General features: G+C 43.4%; 1 protein-coding gene across 4 annotated transcripts; it reads left to right on the top strand.

The window, feature by feature from the left end:
• The first annotated feature begins 194 nt into the window (after positions 1-194).
• Positions 195-14,461, top strand: ZBTB33 (zinc finger and BTB domain containing 33). 4 transcript variants are annotated; one of them, XM_072981235.2, is made up of 3 exons: positions 3,528-3,593; positions 4,791-4,879; positions 9,240-14,461. In XM_072981235.2, exon 3 carries the CDS (start codon positions 9,242-9,244, stop codon positions 11,348-11,350), a length of 2,109 nt encoding a protein of 702 aa, XP_072837336.2. In that variant the 5' UTR covers positions 3,528-3,593; positions 4,791-4,879; positions 9,240-9,241; the 3' UTR covers positions 11,351-14,461. The 4 variants fall into 4 exon arrangements, with proteins under 4 accessions (XP_020634293.3, XP_072837335.2, XP_072837336.2 ...); XM_020778634.3 differs by lacking the exons at positions 3,528-3,593; positions 4,791-4,879 and adding an exon at positions 195-321; XM_072981234.2 differs by lacking the exon at positions 4,791-4,879 and having other exon boundaries at positions 3,455-3,593.
• The last annotated feature ends 1,681 nt before the right edge of the window (positions 14,462-16,142 follow it).

Genomic DNA, 16,142 nt, shown 5'->3' with positions numbered 1-16,142 from the left:
TCCTAACATTCCTTCCTACACGGCCGTTTTCCAAGGTCGGAGGCTTAGGCGCAGTACTATTGATTTCTAAAGCCTGCGCTGCTCTCCTCTATGGGGACCGGGGGTCGCTCCTTTTCGGAACTCTATGGTCCGGTCCTTCCCCGCTCCCGCTCCCCCTCCCCGTTCCGGGTGCCCGCTCTTGGGGGAGCCCGTGTGGCAACAAGGCGCCCCTCGCGAAGGGTTCCTGGGGGCGTTTCCTTTGTGCTCGGATGGGCTGCAGCCCCTGAGAGAGAGAAACGATGGAGCTGGGCGCCATGACCGAGGCGGGAGGCAAGGCTCCAGGTAAGAGCATCCCTCCCCGTTCCCCGGCCCTTGGGGCGGTCGGTGGCCAGAGGGACGCCCCGGCAGTTCACCTCTGGAGGAGGAGGAGGAGGAGCAGCTGCAGGAGGAGTGGCTTTATGGTGGCTCCTGGATCCCAACTTAATTTGGCTCGAAAGGAAAGCCCGGCGGGGCCTTCGTGCTGGGAAGCCGAGGGGGGGATGTGGCTTCCTCCTCCTCCTCCTCCTCCGTGGGATTTAGAGGTCCCCGGCTCTGGATCTGTTCGCCCTGGTTAAGAAAAGGGCTTCCCGTTTTATTTCGTGCATCTATCTGGGTGGCAATAATATGCCAGACCTCACTTCTTTTTAAGAGGTCAACATCAGCCTCGATCCTGCGGTCTTCCTTCAGTCGAGATGCAGGGAAAGACCACAAAAAAAGTCTTGGGACATCAAGATAATCAGCATTTTATGACGTGGCGCAAGCTTTCAGCAACTGGCAGCTCGCTTCGTCTAAGAATACATAGGCTTTTGCCCAATAAAATCACTTAATAAATCGTATTCCGGTTGTTCTGCCACTGTGACAGAAAACGAAGCTCGCACACTCACAAGACCTGTTGTCTCTCTAGATTAGAGGATTTAGTACTATTGTTTGCAGAATTAAGCATTATTTTTATTAGTTTTGAGCTTCAGATGGTAGAAGCTAGCAATCTTGTCTGTTTCAGCATTCTAGCATCTTTTATAGCAGCGATTTTAACAGGTTTATTTAATGAAGCAAGATGCTACATGGCTATTCCAGGCTTAGATGGTATGCACCCTTGGTAAATGTACTGTGCGTTTCCCTAGTTGAGGAGCTCTGCTGATTTAAGTAAAAGGACCTCAAGCAGGGCCACCCAAGCTTGGGGTGGGGTTGGATCCTAAAGGGGTCTGGGGGCGTTGGCAGTAGCATTCATTTCAAAACTCCACTAGGATATTACGGCACCATAGTTTTCTTGTATGGGTTTAGAATGTAGGGTGTTAACTTTTAAATGGAGAAGTTACAGTTTTTGTTTGAAACAGCTGCTTTTCCTTCCAGTTTTGCGTGAGTTTAAATACCAGCACTGTAGGCAATTGAGAGCTGCTTTGTTTGAAACCTGTCTTACAGGGGTAGCGTAATTGCAAGCACCATCCAGTGGGAAGAAAAACAGGTAGAGCCACTTGTTGCTGAATGCAAGTAGCAGTGGAGGTACACATGCTGTGGATTATTTTTCTCTCCAAGGAAGTGTCACTATTAAAGTTGCCCATAAAAAAGGATGTGGATAGGAAGGAATACTGGGAATCCTAATGTGGACAGAGGAAGAACATGTACACATTCTATCATCTCTTCCTTTAATTTCTTCCAGGGAAGAGTGAGGTGGAATGGATACAGCAGCTGTGAGGGGATTTTAGCTTTCTAGATGTTTTGGATTTACAATTATAACACTCCCCTACCACTAGCTGTACTGAGCAGGGCAGATGGACTGCTATAAAGTCAGCTCTGATTTGACAGCAGATAATAGGAAAGTATTCCAAAGTTTGGATGCTCTTAGAAAACAGGATAGGACATTTGTAGATTTCACTTGCATATTGTGCTGGAGACCATTCAAATTGCAAGGTTGTGCTGCCTACAACTTGGTAGAGTTCATTAGGAAAACAAGAGCTTATGGCTATTTTAATGAATAGGCCTTTGACTACAATCCACCAGTTTACAAATGAATTAAATGACAATAGGTGATTAAGCAGCAGGACTCCAGATTTGGGCGAGGGGGGAAGACACTACTTAAGCTCTGTTTTAAGCAGCCTATTGTCCTATCCGGCTAATCAACAGTTTTGATATGCTAAGGAGTTGACCCTTCATCTAAAGTGGTAACACCTTGCACTGTTAATTCACTTTCTAGCTTGCAGGCAGCTTAAGGGCTTTTAGATACAGTTTAAGTTGCTGATGTTAGAGGAAATCAGTTTATCTCTGCTAGGCTACCTTGGTTAGAGAACAAATATATTTCTATTTTTATTCAAGAACAAATAGGAGGACTCTGCAATTTCTCTTACCATCTTAAATGCTCCAGTGATGCTTGCATTGCACCCTCTGGTTCCTAGAGACTAAAGCATGCTTCATTCAGTAAACTTTTTTTCTTTTGTTGCTATTAGTTGCAAAACACCTTTTGAAAAGAAAGGCAAGAAGGAATTTACTTGCAGCTGTTGTTTGACATACTTGATTGAGATGAATCTGGAGTTTTGAAACATTGTCTTAGAGTAAAGAAGGTCACCGGATCTGGCCTTTAAAGACATTAAGCCATTTCCCTTTCTTCCTCATTATTTTGTGGCTATTCAGTAAGACTCGCTCGGACTTCAGCTGGCCCCTTTACAGTATTTGTTGGGCATCTGATATGACAGACGAAAAACACCTGCATTCGTGCAACTCGGGCACAGTTAGAAATGCAAGTTGCATAGAACTAAGACGTTTTATTTCTGACCGAGATTGTGCGGGTTTTGGAATGAACGATGCAGATTCCTTAATTTGTTGCCCCTAGTCTGAGCTTGATTGACTGCCCAGTAGAGGATGCCTAGGGTTGCAAATCCGATCCTGTTTGCACCGAAGTAAGTTTCCTTGTGCCCCAAGGACTTTCCAGCCAAGGTCCGGAGCCATGCTTTCCCCCGGTTTCGGAGCGCACGTGGCTTCAGAGCTTGCAAGGGCTGGCCGGCCTGCCTGCCTGCTTTCCACGTGGGCGGCGTTCCGGCTCCTGCCCCGCCCGGAACGACGCCTTCGCCGCCGGCCTCCTTGGAAAAGGAAAAGATGGAGCCGCGAGACCTCAAGCACCCGGGACACCCGAAAGCCGAAAACTCCCGAAGCGCCTTTCGGTCTCGCCTCCGGAGCCTTCCGAGCGTGTTCGGACCCTTTCGCTCCTAGCCCAGCCGTGGTTCGGAAACGACCGAGCCGTAGCCCGAAGAATCCCGAGCGTGGTGGGACTCCCCCGGTCCCTTGCCTTCACCTTCCGGGCTAGCTCGGAAACATCCGAACGCGGTCCCGAAGGGGGGGAAGGTCGTTTCGGAACAGGCGCCGAAAGTTGCCGACCGGGTTTCCGGAAAGGGCCGAACAAGTGTCTGCGCGGCGGCCCTTGCCGCCGCCGCCGCCGCCGCCGCCACTGTTTCTGAGGCAGGAGAGGAGGGGCGACGCCGGCGGTCCCTGGCGGCCGCCTTGACGGAGCTGCGCGGCGGCGGCGGCGGTGGTGCTTGCGGGGGCCGGCCTCGCCGTGTGGCGGAAGAAGAAGAAGAAGCGCGGAGGTAGAGCTGGGGCGGGCGAAAGGGAGGCAGGCGTTGTGTGTGTGTGTGTGAGAGAGAGAGAGATGGGGGGGGGAAGAAGAGGCTCAGCTCGTCACGGGAGCGCCTGGGCGCCGGGCGGCGGCGGCGGCGGCGCTTCCTCCATTGTGTGAGGCTTCCCGGCGCTGAGGGGAAACGGGGGTCGGGCGAGGGGGGGGCGCCGTCACGCGCCCTCAGGGGCAGCCCCCGCCCAAAGCATCCCGGGAAGGAGGGGGTGGGTAGGTGGGGGGGTTGGGGGGGCGAGGAGGAGGAATAGAGGCAGGCGGCCCTTTGGGGGGGGAGAGCCGTGGGAGACGTCTCTGCATCCCCCCCACCCCACCTCCCTGTGTCCCCGCTCCCATCCGCCCCCCTCCTTCCCCGCCCCCACTTTCGTTATTGTGCCCCCCTTTCCCTCCAGCCCCCTCCTGGTCCCTGTCCCGAGGCTCCGTCCCGACGGTGTTTTCCCCGCTCCCCCCCCCCCAGGGAGGATCCCTCCCTCCCTCCCTCCAGAAAGATCCCTCCCCGGTTTTCTCCCCAACGGGTTTTCCTTCTCTCAAAAGGGCTTCTTCTCTGCAAAGAAGGCTACAGTGTCAAGCTCCGCTTGGTGGTGGTGGTTGCTGCTATTATTATTATTATTGTTATTATTGTTATTATTGTTATTGTTATTGTTGTTGTTGTTGTTATTATTATTATTATTACTACTACTACTACTACTACTACTACTACTACTACTACTACTACTACTACTACTACTACTACTACTACTACTACTGTATTACTATTACTATTATTGTTACTACTACTACTACTACTACTACCTCCATCATGTCTGGTCTTCAGATGCGTCCCTTTTTTCTCTCTCCAACATTTTTACTTTCTTAAAATCTCCCGCTTTTTTCTTTTCTTCAAAGCACTCACAGCTATCAAGGGGTGCCACCCTGCAGCAGGGGAATATATAGGCCCAGATCCTTTAGATCCGTTGTGATCTGCATTGATCAGCTGTGTTCTGCAGTATTTGAAAATGGGGGCCCCTGTTGGTGTCCGTGGTGTTCAAGGGCCTCCTTGAAGAGGGGCTGGACTCGAGGATCCGCAGGGTCCCTTCCAGTTCTGCAGTTCCGAGATTATAGGAGTATTTGTTAAATTACTGCTTCTGTTTCTCATTCCTCTCCTGTCTGTGGTTAGTCCTCCAGATGATAGTGGTGTCCAGCAGGATGAAATGGAATTTCCTCCACCAAAGCTTGCTGTTTGATATTTTAGTGGTCCAATAAAAGGTATCACCTTACTCTTACAGATGACAAGCAAGTTTCACTTTCTGTCTGTCTGTCTGTCTGTCTGTCTGTCTGTCTGTCTGTCTGTCTGTCTGTCTCACACACACCCTGTTTCAGATGCCTTTGATCTGACAAGGTGCTAATTATCATTTTAAACTTCTTTTTAAAAATAATTTTTCCAAAGTGGCTTAGTGGTAATTTGTTTTGGTGATGACTTTGGAAAGCTTTTTAAAAAAAAACACTTTGGAGACAAGAAGCTCTCGGTTGAGGGGAACAGACACCCCACAAACGCTCCTTTGTATCACAGAGCAGAAGGCAGAGAAGAGAGATGCCAGTGAATCAGAGGAAAATTAAACCACCATTGCTGGCTAAACTAAAAAGAGACAATTCCTTTGGGTTTCCCCACAGCTAGCTTTGCATCAAGTAATCACTGGTTTTTAATTCGAATTTGTTCATGCCAAATCTGATGCAAACTCTAGAGTAAATGATCAGTGCAGATGCCCTCTCAGAATCTTGTTTTTTTCTCTGAAGTGGTGGTATCTTTCTTTCTGTCTCCGAAATTTAAACCAAATAAAACTTGTCTCTTCCCCTCCCATAATAATTACTAAACATCTGCTCAGTTTTTTCTTCAGACTTATCACTCTCCTAAATTTTAGTCTACTCTTCCACTCTCCAGTTTGTTCTTCTCAAAATTCATTCTCTAGTTTCTCTCTTTTCCTCAGTATTGTTATCCCTGCCATGGTTTTGTGTAGCTCAGCAGCTAGCAAGAATACTGCTTTGTGAGGCCAAATATGCTAGGTTTAGTCCTCCCCTTTTCCTCCATTTTGGCTTGGGAAAGATCTTGAGGGGGAGGGATGGGATGTCACCCCAACATGATAACAATGACCATGGGAACATGGATGTTGGAGCCCAGCAGAGTTGGAGGATATCAAAGCATTCATATAAATCCATGGCAACAACCCAGTGGTGTCTTATTTTCTTAGCAGAATAAACATCTGGAGATCACCAATTTGAAGATTGAATAGTTCAGATTTAGAATTTGTGATTTAGCTGTTTTGATTATGTTATAATATGATGCTGCTGCTTCTGGCTGCCATCATCTTTGCCCTTCCCTGATTATTAATGTCATTGTTCCTTGCCTTGTGCAACTAGCCCTCTGTTTCACACTTTTTCCTTCTGGTCTGCCCTCCTTCCCATTTTGCTCTCATTGCTTCTTCCCATTTTCCAATGCAACACTCTCCTACTTGCTCACCCCACATGGCTTCTTTCATTCACATAATTTCCCTCCCGGCTACCCCCTGTGGTCATTTGTTTCACTACGCCCTTTAGTTTCATTCACTCTGCTCTCATGGCTTCTTCCTTCCTTCCTGCTCAACTCCCAGATCGCTCTTGTCATATCTTTCCCTCCCCCCACTTCCCCCCAAATATTCTTATAAATGATGCCTTAGGTTTTTTTTTCACCTGCCACAAACCCAGTTTGTATATCACACTTTAAGTGCTTCTGTTTTTCTTCCTAAAGTATATGACAGCTGCATTCACTCTTTACTCCTCCTAGCTTAATCGGTATTCTTGTTTATGCTTGTGATTCTTTCTTTTACTATATGTTTGTGCATGTAAAAAGCCCAACCCAGCTGAAGAACAGCCTGAATAGCTGATTCCCTACTCCTGTTTTGGCACAGTGAGATGGTGAGCAGCGTTGAACATAACCCATATCGAAAGCCAGCAATGATTTCCCAAGATTTTCTCCTCTCCAGTTCTTTTCCCAAAAAAAACCTGTTATTCTAGTTTGACAAAGATATTCCGTATGACAGTTTTTTGTGTGCTTCACATCTAAAGTTGCTTTCTTCTTTACAAGCTATGTTCTGATGTCTGTGAAGATCAGGGAGAGAGAATGAATGCACTTCCTGTCTGGATCAATACAATATGGCATATCAGATCAGAATTATTATACCTAAGCCAGACCTGTGTGTGAGGCTACTTTTAAAGCTAGCAGATTTAAAGCTTTGAAATTAAAGGCTGCAATGTATATGCTCTCCAGTGTCCCCTTTGTAGGCCCCTATTATATTGATCTATCTGAAGAGTTTCTTACCTGTTTTTATTTTGGATCCAGAATGGCCAATATGTGACCCTCCAGAAGCTGTCAGTGTTGGTCTGCGGTTCTCACCATCTCATATTACAGCTTTTGCTAGCTAGGATGTTGCAGTCCTGCGGTATCTGATCTAGATTACGATCCATCCTTGGATTTATTGGGGTGCTGGTCATATGTCACTAATACTCCAAGTCATGTACTTGGCACTACATTAAAATCTTAGCAGACATCATGTCTGTTTCCCCCGTTTCTCTTTCTCTCAGGCTTCCTACTACCAAAATCCAGTTAAAGAAATACATGGAGCAGATAATACAAGCTCAGAAAGAAAGGCGCATTCTGCAAAGAGGTAGCCCCTTCAGTAGTACCGTCAGGGTGGGAGAAGGCTGAATATAGTTCATAGCCTTTGGACTAAACAGGAACAGAACATAGAAGCCAATCTTCCAGCAGACGTCAAGTGCTCCCACTTTTTCCTTCTGCAACTGCAGCCTAGAGTAGGAGCAACGAGGGCTAGTCCAAACCAGTTTGATTTCTAAGCGATGGTGGTTGAGCAAGCTGAAACGGAGGGTTTTGAAAGTTTGTCTGTTACATTCTTTCCTCTCACAGGTTGGTTGCCCCTTATAAACCTGAAGCTTGGGATGAAAGGGTGCTATTCCAGAAATGCGGCAGTTGAATTAGCTTTGGACCTGCAAGTGACTCTTTGCTAGGCTTCAGGATCTTGAACACTCACTTCTGCTGCCCTACTAATCTATAATCCTCCTCTGTAGCTTATTAGCATATGGACATGTCTCACCTTGCTTATGTGGGTTAACCAAGCTGTCGCTCTTATCTGCAGCATTTGCAAGTATTTTGCTTTTCATTTTAATCGTGTTTCATTCGAATGCACTTTTTCCACATCCCTTTTTATATGCTGCAGGAGCTGATCCTATTTTTAATACCACAATGCACAGGAGTATCTTTTTGCTGTATGGTTACCACTGGGAGCCAGGCTCCTGTGCCTTTAATAATTGTGCAAAAGGCAGAATTTCAACAGATGCCACTTACTAAATCATAGCATTACTGTACAACTATGGGAAACTGGGTATTGCCAAAATTCTTCCTTCACACTGTTCTTAAAGGCATCAGACCTGAATGATTTGATCATGGTTGCAACTTGACTATCACACATATGTAACTGTCTACCACTTAATGTCCAGCTTTTCGTTCTCTACAGAATGCCACACTCTTTTTCATTAAATTGTAGAATGATTTGAGTCAAAAGTGGCCTATACGTCAATCTAATCCAACCTTCTGCTCAGTATAAGAATCCAAATCAAAGCTGATCTGACAGATGTCCAGTTTTCTCTTAAATGTCTTGAGCCCTGGAGCACTCACCACCTCCCGAGGTAGTTGGTTCCACTGTCATACTGCTCTAACGGTTAGGAAGTTTTTCCTGATACTCAGCCTAAATCTGGCTTCCTGTAGCTTGAGCCCATTATTATGTGTCCTGCACTCTGGGATAACTGAGATCCGATCCTGCCCCTCCTGTGTATGACTACCTTTCAAATATTTGAAAAATGCTAACATATCTAACGTCAGTCTTCTTAAGCCTAATATTTTTTTTAACTATTAGAATTTATTTTCTTTGTTGCTTGAGGAGAATAAAACTGACATTGTTATTAAAAGAGACCTTTGGGTAGTGTGGGTGGCATATAAGTTAAATAAATAAATAAAGAAGTGAGTAAATAAATAAATAAATAAATAAATAAATAAATAAATAAATAAATAAATAAATAATAAATAAATAAATAAATAAATAAATAAATAAATAAATAAATAAATAAATAAATAAATAAATAAATAAATAAATAAGCTGTTGTAATATTATAAGTGGTCTCAGTGAATGGGATTTGCACAGACCAACATCTCAGCTTAGAAATATTTGTAAGTGTCCTGCAAGATAGTTCTAGGGAAAAAAGATTTACTGGAAGTGTTTTCTTTGAGATTTCCTGAAGCTCTTTTCTGACAACCAGGGTTGTTGTAATGTTGTGAAACTGGATTTGCTTGGGAGGTGGAGGATTGCTTGGGTCCCTCTTCCCTCCTTTGGCCCTCGAAAATGTGTAAAATATATGATGTGGCATTCATACTGAAGAGTTTGTGGACCCCTGCCCTAGAGGAATTAAAATGTTGCATAATCACTTAATTAATTTGACATTCCAGTTTAAAAACATCCATTCTTGTTTGAGATGCACTCTTCTGTAATGGGGGAAAAATGAACATACTTCTTTCTCATTTTAGGAATGGAGACCAGAAAGCTAATTACGGCAACAGACAACCAGTACTCTGGTATGCTCTTAAAGGCTCTGGATGAACAGCGTGGCCATGGACTTTTTTGTGATGTCACTGTCATTGTGGAGGACCGGAAATTTCGAGCCCACAGAAATGTCCTGTCGGCTTCAAGCACTTACTTTCACCAGCTCTTCTCGGTGGCAGGGCAGGTAGTTGAGCTGAACTTCATAAGAGCCGAGGTTTTTGCAGAAATTCTAAACTATATCTACACCTCCAAAATAGTCCGAGTGAGATCTGACTTGCTCGATGAGCTCATTAAATCAGGGGAGTTGCTGGGAGTTAAATTCCTTGCTGATCTGGGAGCTCCTTTGCAGCAAGTGAAAAGCATGTCTGGGACGGTCACGCCTAGCACTTCAGAACAGCCAGACCCGGATGCAAATGGCCTTGAAGCACCGAAGCCTCCGGTCCACCCTGGAAGTCAAAATTTAGTATCTGGGAACCCAGTGATAACCGAATCATTTTCATTGTGCGGGGTGGACTCTGACGCCACAAAGATCACCATTAGTGATTCGGATGACGACGACGACGTCATCTTCTGCTCAGAGCTTGTGCCTCCAAAGGACCGTCCTCTGGAGACCAAAGTGCCAACACAAAACCAGCCTTGCCCAAACCCTGTGGGTGCCTCTGAGCAAACAAACTGTAGCAACAGCAGATCCCCTCCTCAGTCGTCTGCAGCACCACCACCACCAGCTCCTAGGCTTGACCTGCCCTCTGCTCAGACAAACCCAGCCGATAGCCATGCATCTCTTGAGCAGCCTATCCCCTCTGCTCCAAAAACGGTGGCTCCTAATGTCCTTCGGCTGAATTCCGCACAGATCCGTGCTTCGCCACATATTGGTTCGTCGCATGAAATTGAAGTTTTGCCCATACCTGAGGAGAATCATCAGCCATCTACTAATGATTCCTTAACCGACATGGACACCACTGTCATTGATGAGGAAGAAGAGGAGGAGGAGGATGTGGAAGACGATGATGACATTCTTGGTTTATCTAGTCCAGGTTCAGCAAGCAGCAGTTCTTTGGTGCAGCAGCCTACAACTCCCAAAGCTGCCGCCGCCACTACCACCACTGTTGCTGCTGCTGCTACTACTGCTGCTACTGCTACAATTACTGTTGCAACAACAACAGATTGCACAGGCGTAGAGAAAAAGCCCGTGGTTAACTTTCCACCACAGCCAGTCTCTCAACCCGTTGAGTTCAAAATAAAAATTTCAGACGTCGTTTCTGGAAGCAACAAAGATGCTCCAGCGGGGGTTGCACCAAAGCATGTGACAGAAGGCCAGAAGACCATCACTTTAGATACAGCCACCGAGATAGAAAGCTTGTCGACGGGTTGCAAGGTTTATGCAAATATTGGCGAAGACACGTATGACATTGTAATCCCCGTGAAGAACGAGGCTGACGGGGAAGTCCGTCTGGATGACGTGCCTAGGACGTCGGCGGACGATCCTGCCAACAGGAAGCGTTTAAAGGTAAAGCACGATGATCACTATGAGCTCATAATGGATGGAAAAGTCTATTACATCTGTATTGTCTGCAGAAGGTCCTACGTTTGTCTTACCAGCTTGCGGAGACACTTCAACGTTCATTCCTGGGAGAAGAAATATCCCTGCCGCTATTGCGAGAAGGTTTTCCCTCTTGCCGAATACCGCACCAAGCACGAAATACATCATACTGGAGAGCGAAGATACCAGTGCTTGGCATGTGGCCAGTGTTTCATCAACTATCAGGTCATGGCAACACATATCAGGTCGGTTCATAGCCAGGATCCTTCCGGAGAATCAAAGCTCTATCGTTTGCATCCTTGTAGATCTTTGCAGATCAGAAATTACGCCTATATTTCAGGGAATTCCAGCAATATACCTATGGGGAATGACAACGCTCTTACTTACCCGGTTGCTCCTGTGAAAGATGCTTCTCAAGAACCCGCCCCTAATCCTCCGGCAAAACCAATGACCTGGGATGATATCTTTGTTCCACAAGGGAATGAGTCGCTTTTTAAGCAAAATCCCTCGGATGGTAGTACTGAATTTGAGTTTGTGATACCAGAGTCTTATTGAAACGGTTCCTTGCAGAAATAATTTGTTTTATAAAAAAGGAAAAGGAAAAAAAAAAGTAAAACTCTTAAACAGACTGCTTTAAAAGAATTACAGAACATCTCATGTTATGTAGTAACTCAGTGTTTGTTGTTTGTTTTCAACCTAGCCAGCAAAGGTAGTATTTCCAGACTAGGATACCTGTTCCAGTGGGATGATTTTATGGAAGAAAATTGATCAGGAAAAATGAAACTTGAATCCAGGAAAAGTAATTTAGGAAATTAGATATTAAATACACTTGGCTCATTAGTACGGATCGAAATCTGGAAAGTTACTGTGTGGAAAGGTGCTGTTTCTTTCCAGTGATGCGAAAGAGCTCTGTAGAAATAATGGAAATAGCCCTTGAACCAGTGGCTATGTAATCTTTCATACTAGCACTTTAATACTGAAAATTGTTTCATTAACGCTTGAGATTACAAAAGGACAGTCAGGACTGGTTTTGGGCAATACTTAGAAGTTTGCTTTGTTTCAGGTAGAAATTAATAAGCTCCTTAAATGTAGTGGATAACCAGTGCTGCCCATCCATCATGTTCTTTTCAAAGCTGCCTTTTGATTCTCTTGTTCTGCTCCAAAATCACTATTGCAAATTCACAAGAAAAATTTCATGCTGCAGGTTTGATCTATTGGAATTAAAATAGATCTCTCCCTCTGAAGGAAGCAGGACAAGTTTTACCTATATCTGGTATCTATAATTATCTGGTGGCTGGGCCATTGTGTTATATCCTTTTGGTGGGGCTCTGTTACCCAGAAAATCGAGTCACATTGAAGAAGAGCAGTCTGCTCACATTTTTTTTAATTACCAAGAAATCATGCTGGATCCTCAGAAACAGTTCTAACAAATATAATTTTGTAGGTGTTACGGTTTGAAGGGTGCCGAAGTTGCTCCTCAGATCTATACAAGTGGTAACTTTTGCTCTATAACTGAGCATATTTAGAATTTTTAAGAGTATCCAGCCAGTGCATTTGAACATCAACATAACGATGTTATGGTAGAAACATAGTGGGCCTTGTTTTTTTTTTTCTCTCTCTCTCTCTTTCTCTGTAGCACTCCTTACCTCTTTCCGAGTTGGTACAGATGTCTGAAAATGCTGTGGAAATAGCAATTTATGTTGAGCAAGATATGTGTGTTCTCAAAGCAAACTGGTCAGCAGTCATTGTTTCATGTCAAGTAATGTCCTGTTTTTTGTTTTTTTGTAAATTATAGTGTGGGAAATGTGGGGGAAAACTTATAAAAGACTGAAAAGGACTGTGATGAATAGATCTAGTTAGTGATCAGTGGTATGTCATTAAAATCTCTTTCCATCGAATAATTTTTTCTTCTGTTTTCCATTCATTTTATCTAAAATGTACTTATTTTTCAGATTGAAAGCACTCATTCTGAGAACTTAATTTTCAATCTGTCATTCTAAAAATACTTGGCTTTGGTCAGATAGTAAAGTGGCTGGAATATAACAAGCTATGATGATGAAGGAGCATCAGAAATCAGTGTGTGTAGTGATGAAAGAAAAGTGATGTCATTTGTTTAGATGTATAAATGCAGCTTTTCCATTCTCTAGAATGAGAATAAACATGTTTATGGGTGGAGTTCTTTTAAAGTAGTTTTGTAAACCATGTGTTGAAATTGGCACTTCAAAGGTATGTCAGTGATCATTAATGTTTTTAATAATTCATTGTTCATTATGTATGCTGTCAGGTGTAAGAGACATCATGATGTCAAAGAGTTTCATTGACATTTTATGCTATAACAAGACCTTTAAAAAAAGAATATTGGCCACCCATTTCAAATGAAACTATTTTGTGCAAAATAAAGATAACTTGCTGTTGATTTATTCTACAGCAGATGTTATATTGGGGGTAAAATATGCTATTATTCAATACCATTTTTAAACCCCCCCTTTTTTTTGGCTAAATTTAAAAGAAGACTGGAAGACGAGGTTCAAAGCTGGTTTTGCTAGAAGAACTTACGCTCAGGTTCCTAGATTTTCCAAGGAAGAACGTTTAAGTATCCAAAGTCAGGAGTTCATATAAAGTATGTTACATACTGTATTTGAAATCCTTGCTTCTAGAATTTATGGGACTGGAAATATGCTGGATATTTTCCATACCTTACCTTTTTTAGCAACACCATATTGTTTTTATGTTAAGCACCTGGCTGTTACTTTTTGTAAGGCTTTATAAAAACTTTAGTTTTTTTGTCTCATTGTTCATCTTTCTGTAAATATTAGGATACTGGCTTTGAGAAGAAAGTGTTTTAAGTATCCTGCTGTACGAAGCAAAACAAAACTATTACTTCACAGCTTTCAGCAGAAATTCCATAGCAAATATACACCCCAGGCTAAAAGAGTTTTAATAAGAATGTCTTGACATAACAGTTTCAGACACCTACTTGGAAATAAGCATCCTTGATTTTGGTTCAGCTTGTTCCGAGTGTGTTTTCCTGGAGTCATTTTAATCCAGAATGAGGTGCCACGATTCTGGAAGCAGAGCTTCAGACTGCATTCATATTTGAAATCCTCTTGCATAAAGGCTTTTGGCATGCAATAATATACAATGGGAAAAATTGTACAGTGTGGCCCTTTTTGTACTCATTTACGTTTTGCACTTAGGAACCTTCAGAGACATGATTCCCCTGCAGACTTAACGAGGTGCAGTCCAGAACTGTGTCTCCTCATTCTGGGCAATATGTCCAAACAGCTCTTAGTTTCAAATTAAAAATAAAAAAGTACTTTGTGGTAGTAGTTGCAAATGGGGTGTATTAATTTTTCCTTAAATGGTTCCTTTTGAGAAATTGTATCACAGCATTCCAAACTATGGGTATAACAATACGAAGAAAATGAATGCATTGCTTATTTATTTCCTACAGAAGCATAAAAGTATAAAAAGTGAATGTGGTATATTCCACACTGGGTTTTACAGTAGAGAGGGGGGATCACTACAGTACTGTAATGTATATAACATGTACAGTCTTTTCGTTAACATGCCTTTTGGAACTGTGTTTTGCTTTTCATTAACCAATACTTGACCTTTAGTCCTTAGAGCTTTGTATGGCAAAAATAAAAAAAACTTTTAATTCTATCATGGTGTAAACAGTTTATTCTTCAGAACAAATAGTGCCTTCTATATTCCAGACCTGCTCTGGGGGAGCATGTGGCTTGGATTCTTCCAAATATACATATCTGGCAAGTATAAATTAAAAAACAGTGGTGGTTATTTTAAAGTGATGTTTACACGTCTGTGTCCTGGTAGATAAAAATTTGTGACCAAGAAGTGTTGATTTCCCTTTCATTTGTTTGCGTAGATTACTGATTTTCAATCCTTCCTGTGTATTTTAGGAGCAGTTTCCATGCCACCTTCTTTCCTGGGGAAATACCGCATACCTGCTGAGAAAGCCCTCTGTTCTGTGGGCTCTGGGGCATTCCTTTGGGTTTACACAGAGTTCATGTAAAGGGCTTGCAAAACTATTTCGGTCTCTTGGCCCGTGTGAGCTGAGAATTCACTCTAAAAACACGGCACGTTGCAGCTACTTTTTCATGTTAGCTATTTTGGAGGTTTTCTGAATTTCACAGGACCACTCGTCGGGAGTGTCTTTCCCTAAAAATGTCCACCTGCAGCATCCATTCCTCGCAGGCCGTGCTCCTCCAGGTCATCACACCAAGGGAGGCTAGGAAGCCATCAACCAGGAAGCGGGGCCTTCTCAGTTGTGGCCCAGGGAGTCCTCCGGAATGGGCTCCTGGTGGAGTTAACACTTGGCGTAGAAGGATGCTCAAGACGACTGCCTACTGAAGCTTTTGAGAGTTTTCTCTCTCAACATAATATGATGGATTATTTTTAAATTGCCTGTTCGCCATTGCTAGGTTTTTTTCACTGATTATTTGATAATTGTTTTATTGATTATACATGTTTCTTACTATATTTAAGATTTGTTTTACTTTATGTTCCTGAACTCTGGATGTAAACTGCCCAAAGTAGTGTTTATCACTAATCACTGTGGCATATAAGTTAAATAAATAAATAAATAAAACCCCGTAGATGTATGATAGATACAAAGGCCAGCATCCTATGGCAGAAATGTGGAGTAGAAGGCCAATCCTATCAGTGTTCCTCTTGTTCCAACAGGTTCTCTTGTCATGTGACTCTCACAATCGGTGAGAGAACAGACACACAATACAATATCAGCTGAGAAGATGCTTATTACCCTTCCACTTCACATTCCCTAACAGGGTTCCATTGGAGACATTTCTTTGTCAAGGACTGGCCTGCTTTCTCATTGGCAGGTAAGCCCTTGCTCACGTGTAAAAATACTCAATCCTGCCAGTTTTTTTTCTCTTTTTTTGGTATGTCTCACAGATAAGAAGCCATGTTGCAAGATAGACTGCCGAACTGCTGCTATGTAGCTTCCGTCCATTTATCTAGTTCAAAGAAATATGAACTCTCGTCAACAAAACAAGAAATGTATCTTCTACCAAGTTAGGTTACTTGTCCACTTAGTCCCCACTATCAGCTATTTGGACTAGTAGCAGCCCCGGCAAAGGTGTTTCAGGTCCATTATCTGAGCCTTTACTAGAGAAATTTGATTAAGGCCAAAACACAAAGCATGTGCCTTCCCACTGAGCTACGGTCACCTTTTTTCCCTATTGGCATTTGCAAAAACAGTCTTTTTCATGCTCATCCCACCTCCAATTCTGCTGCCTTGCCTCCAGAATCTGGAACTCCAACTGCTGAAATTGCCTTCCTTTTTTTTTAAATCAACCTCTAC

Source organism: Pogona vitticeps, chromosome 11 (genome assembly GCF_051106095.1).
Source record: "Pogona vitticeps strain Pit_001003342236 chromosome 11, PviZW2.1, whole genome shotgun sequence".
NCBI classification, from domain to species: domain Eukaryota; kingdom Metazoa; phylum Chordata; class Lepidosauria; order Squamata; family Agamidae; genus Pogona; species Pogona vitticeps.
The sequence above is the reverse complement of the archived record's forward strand: the minus strand, read 5'-3'. Positions and strand labels throughout refer to the sequence as shown.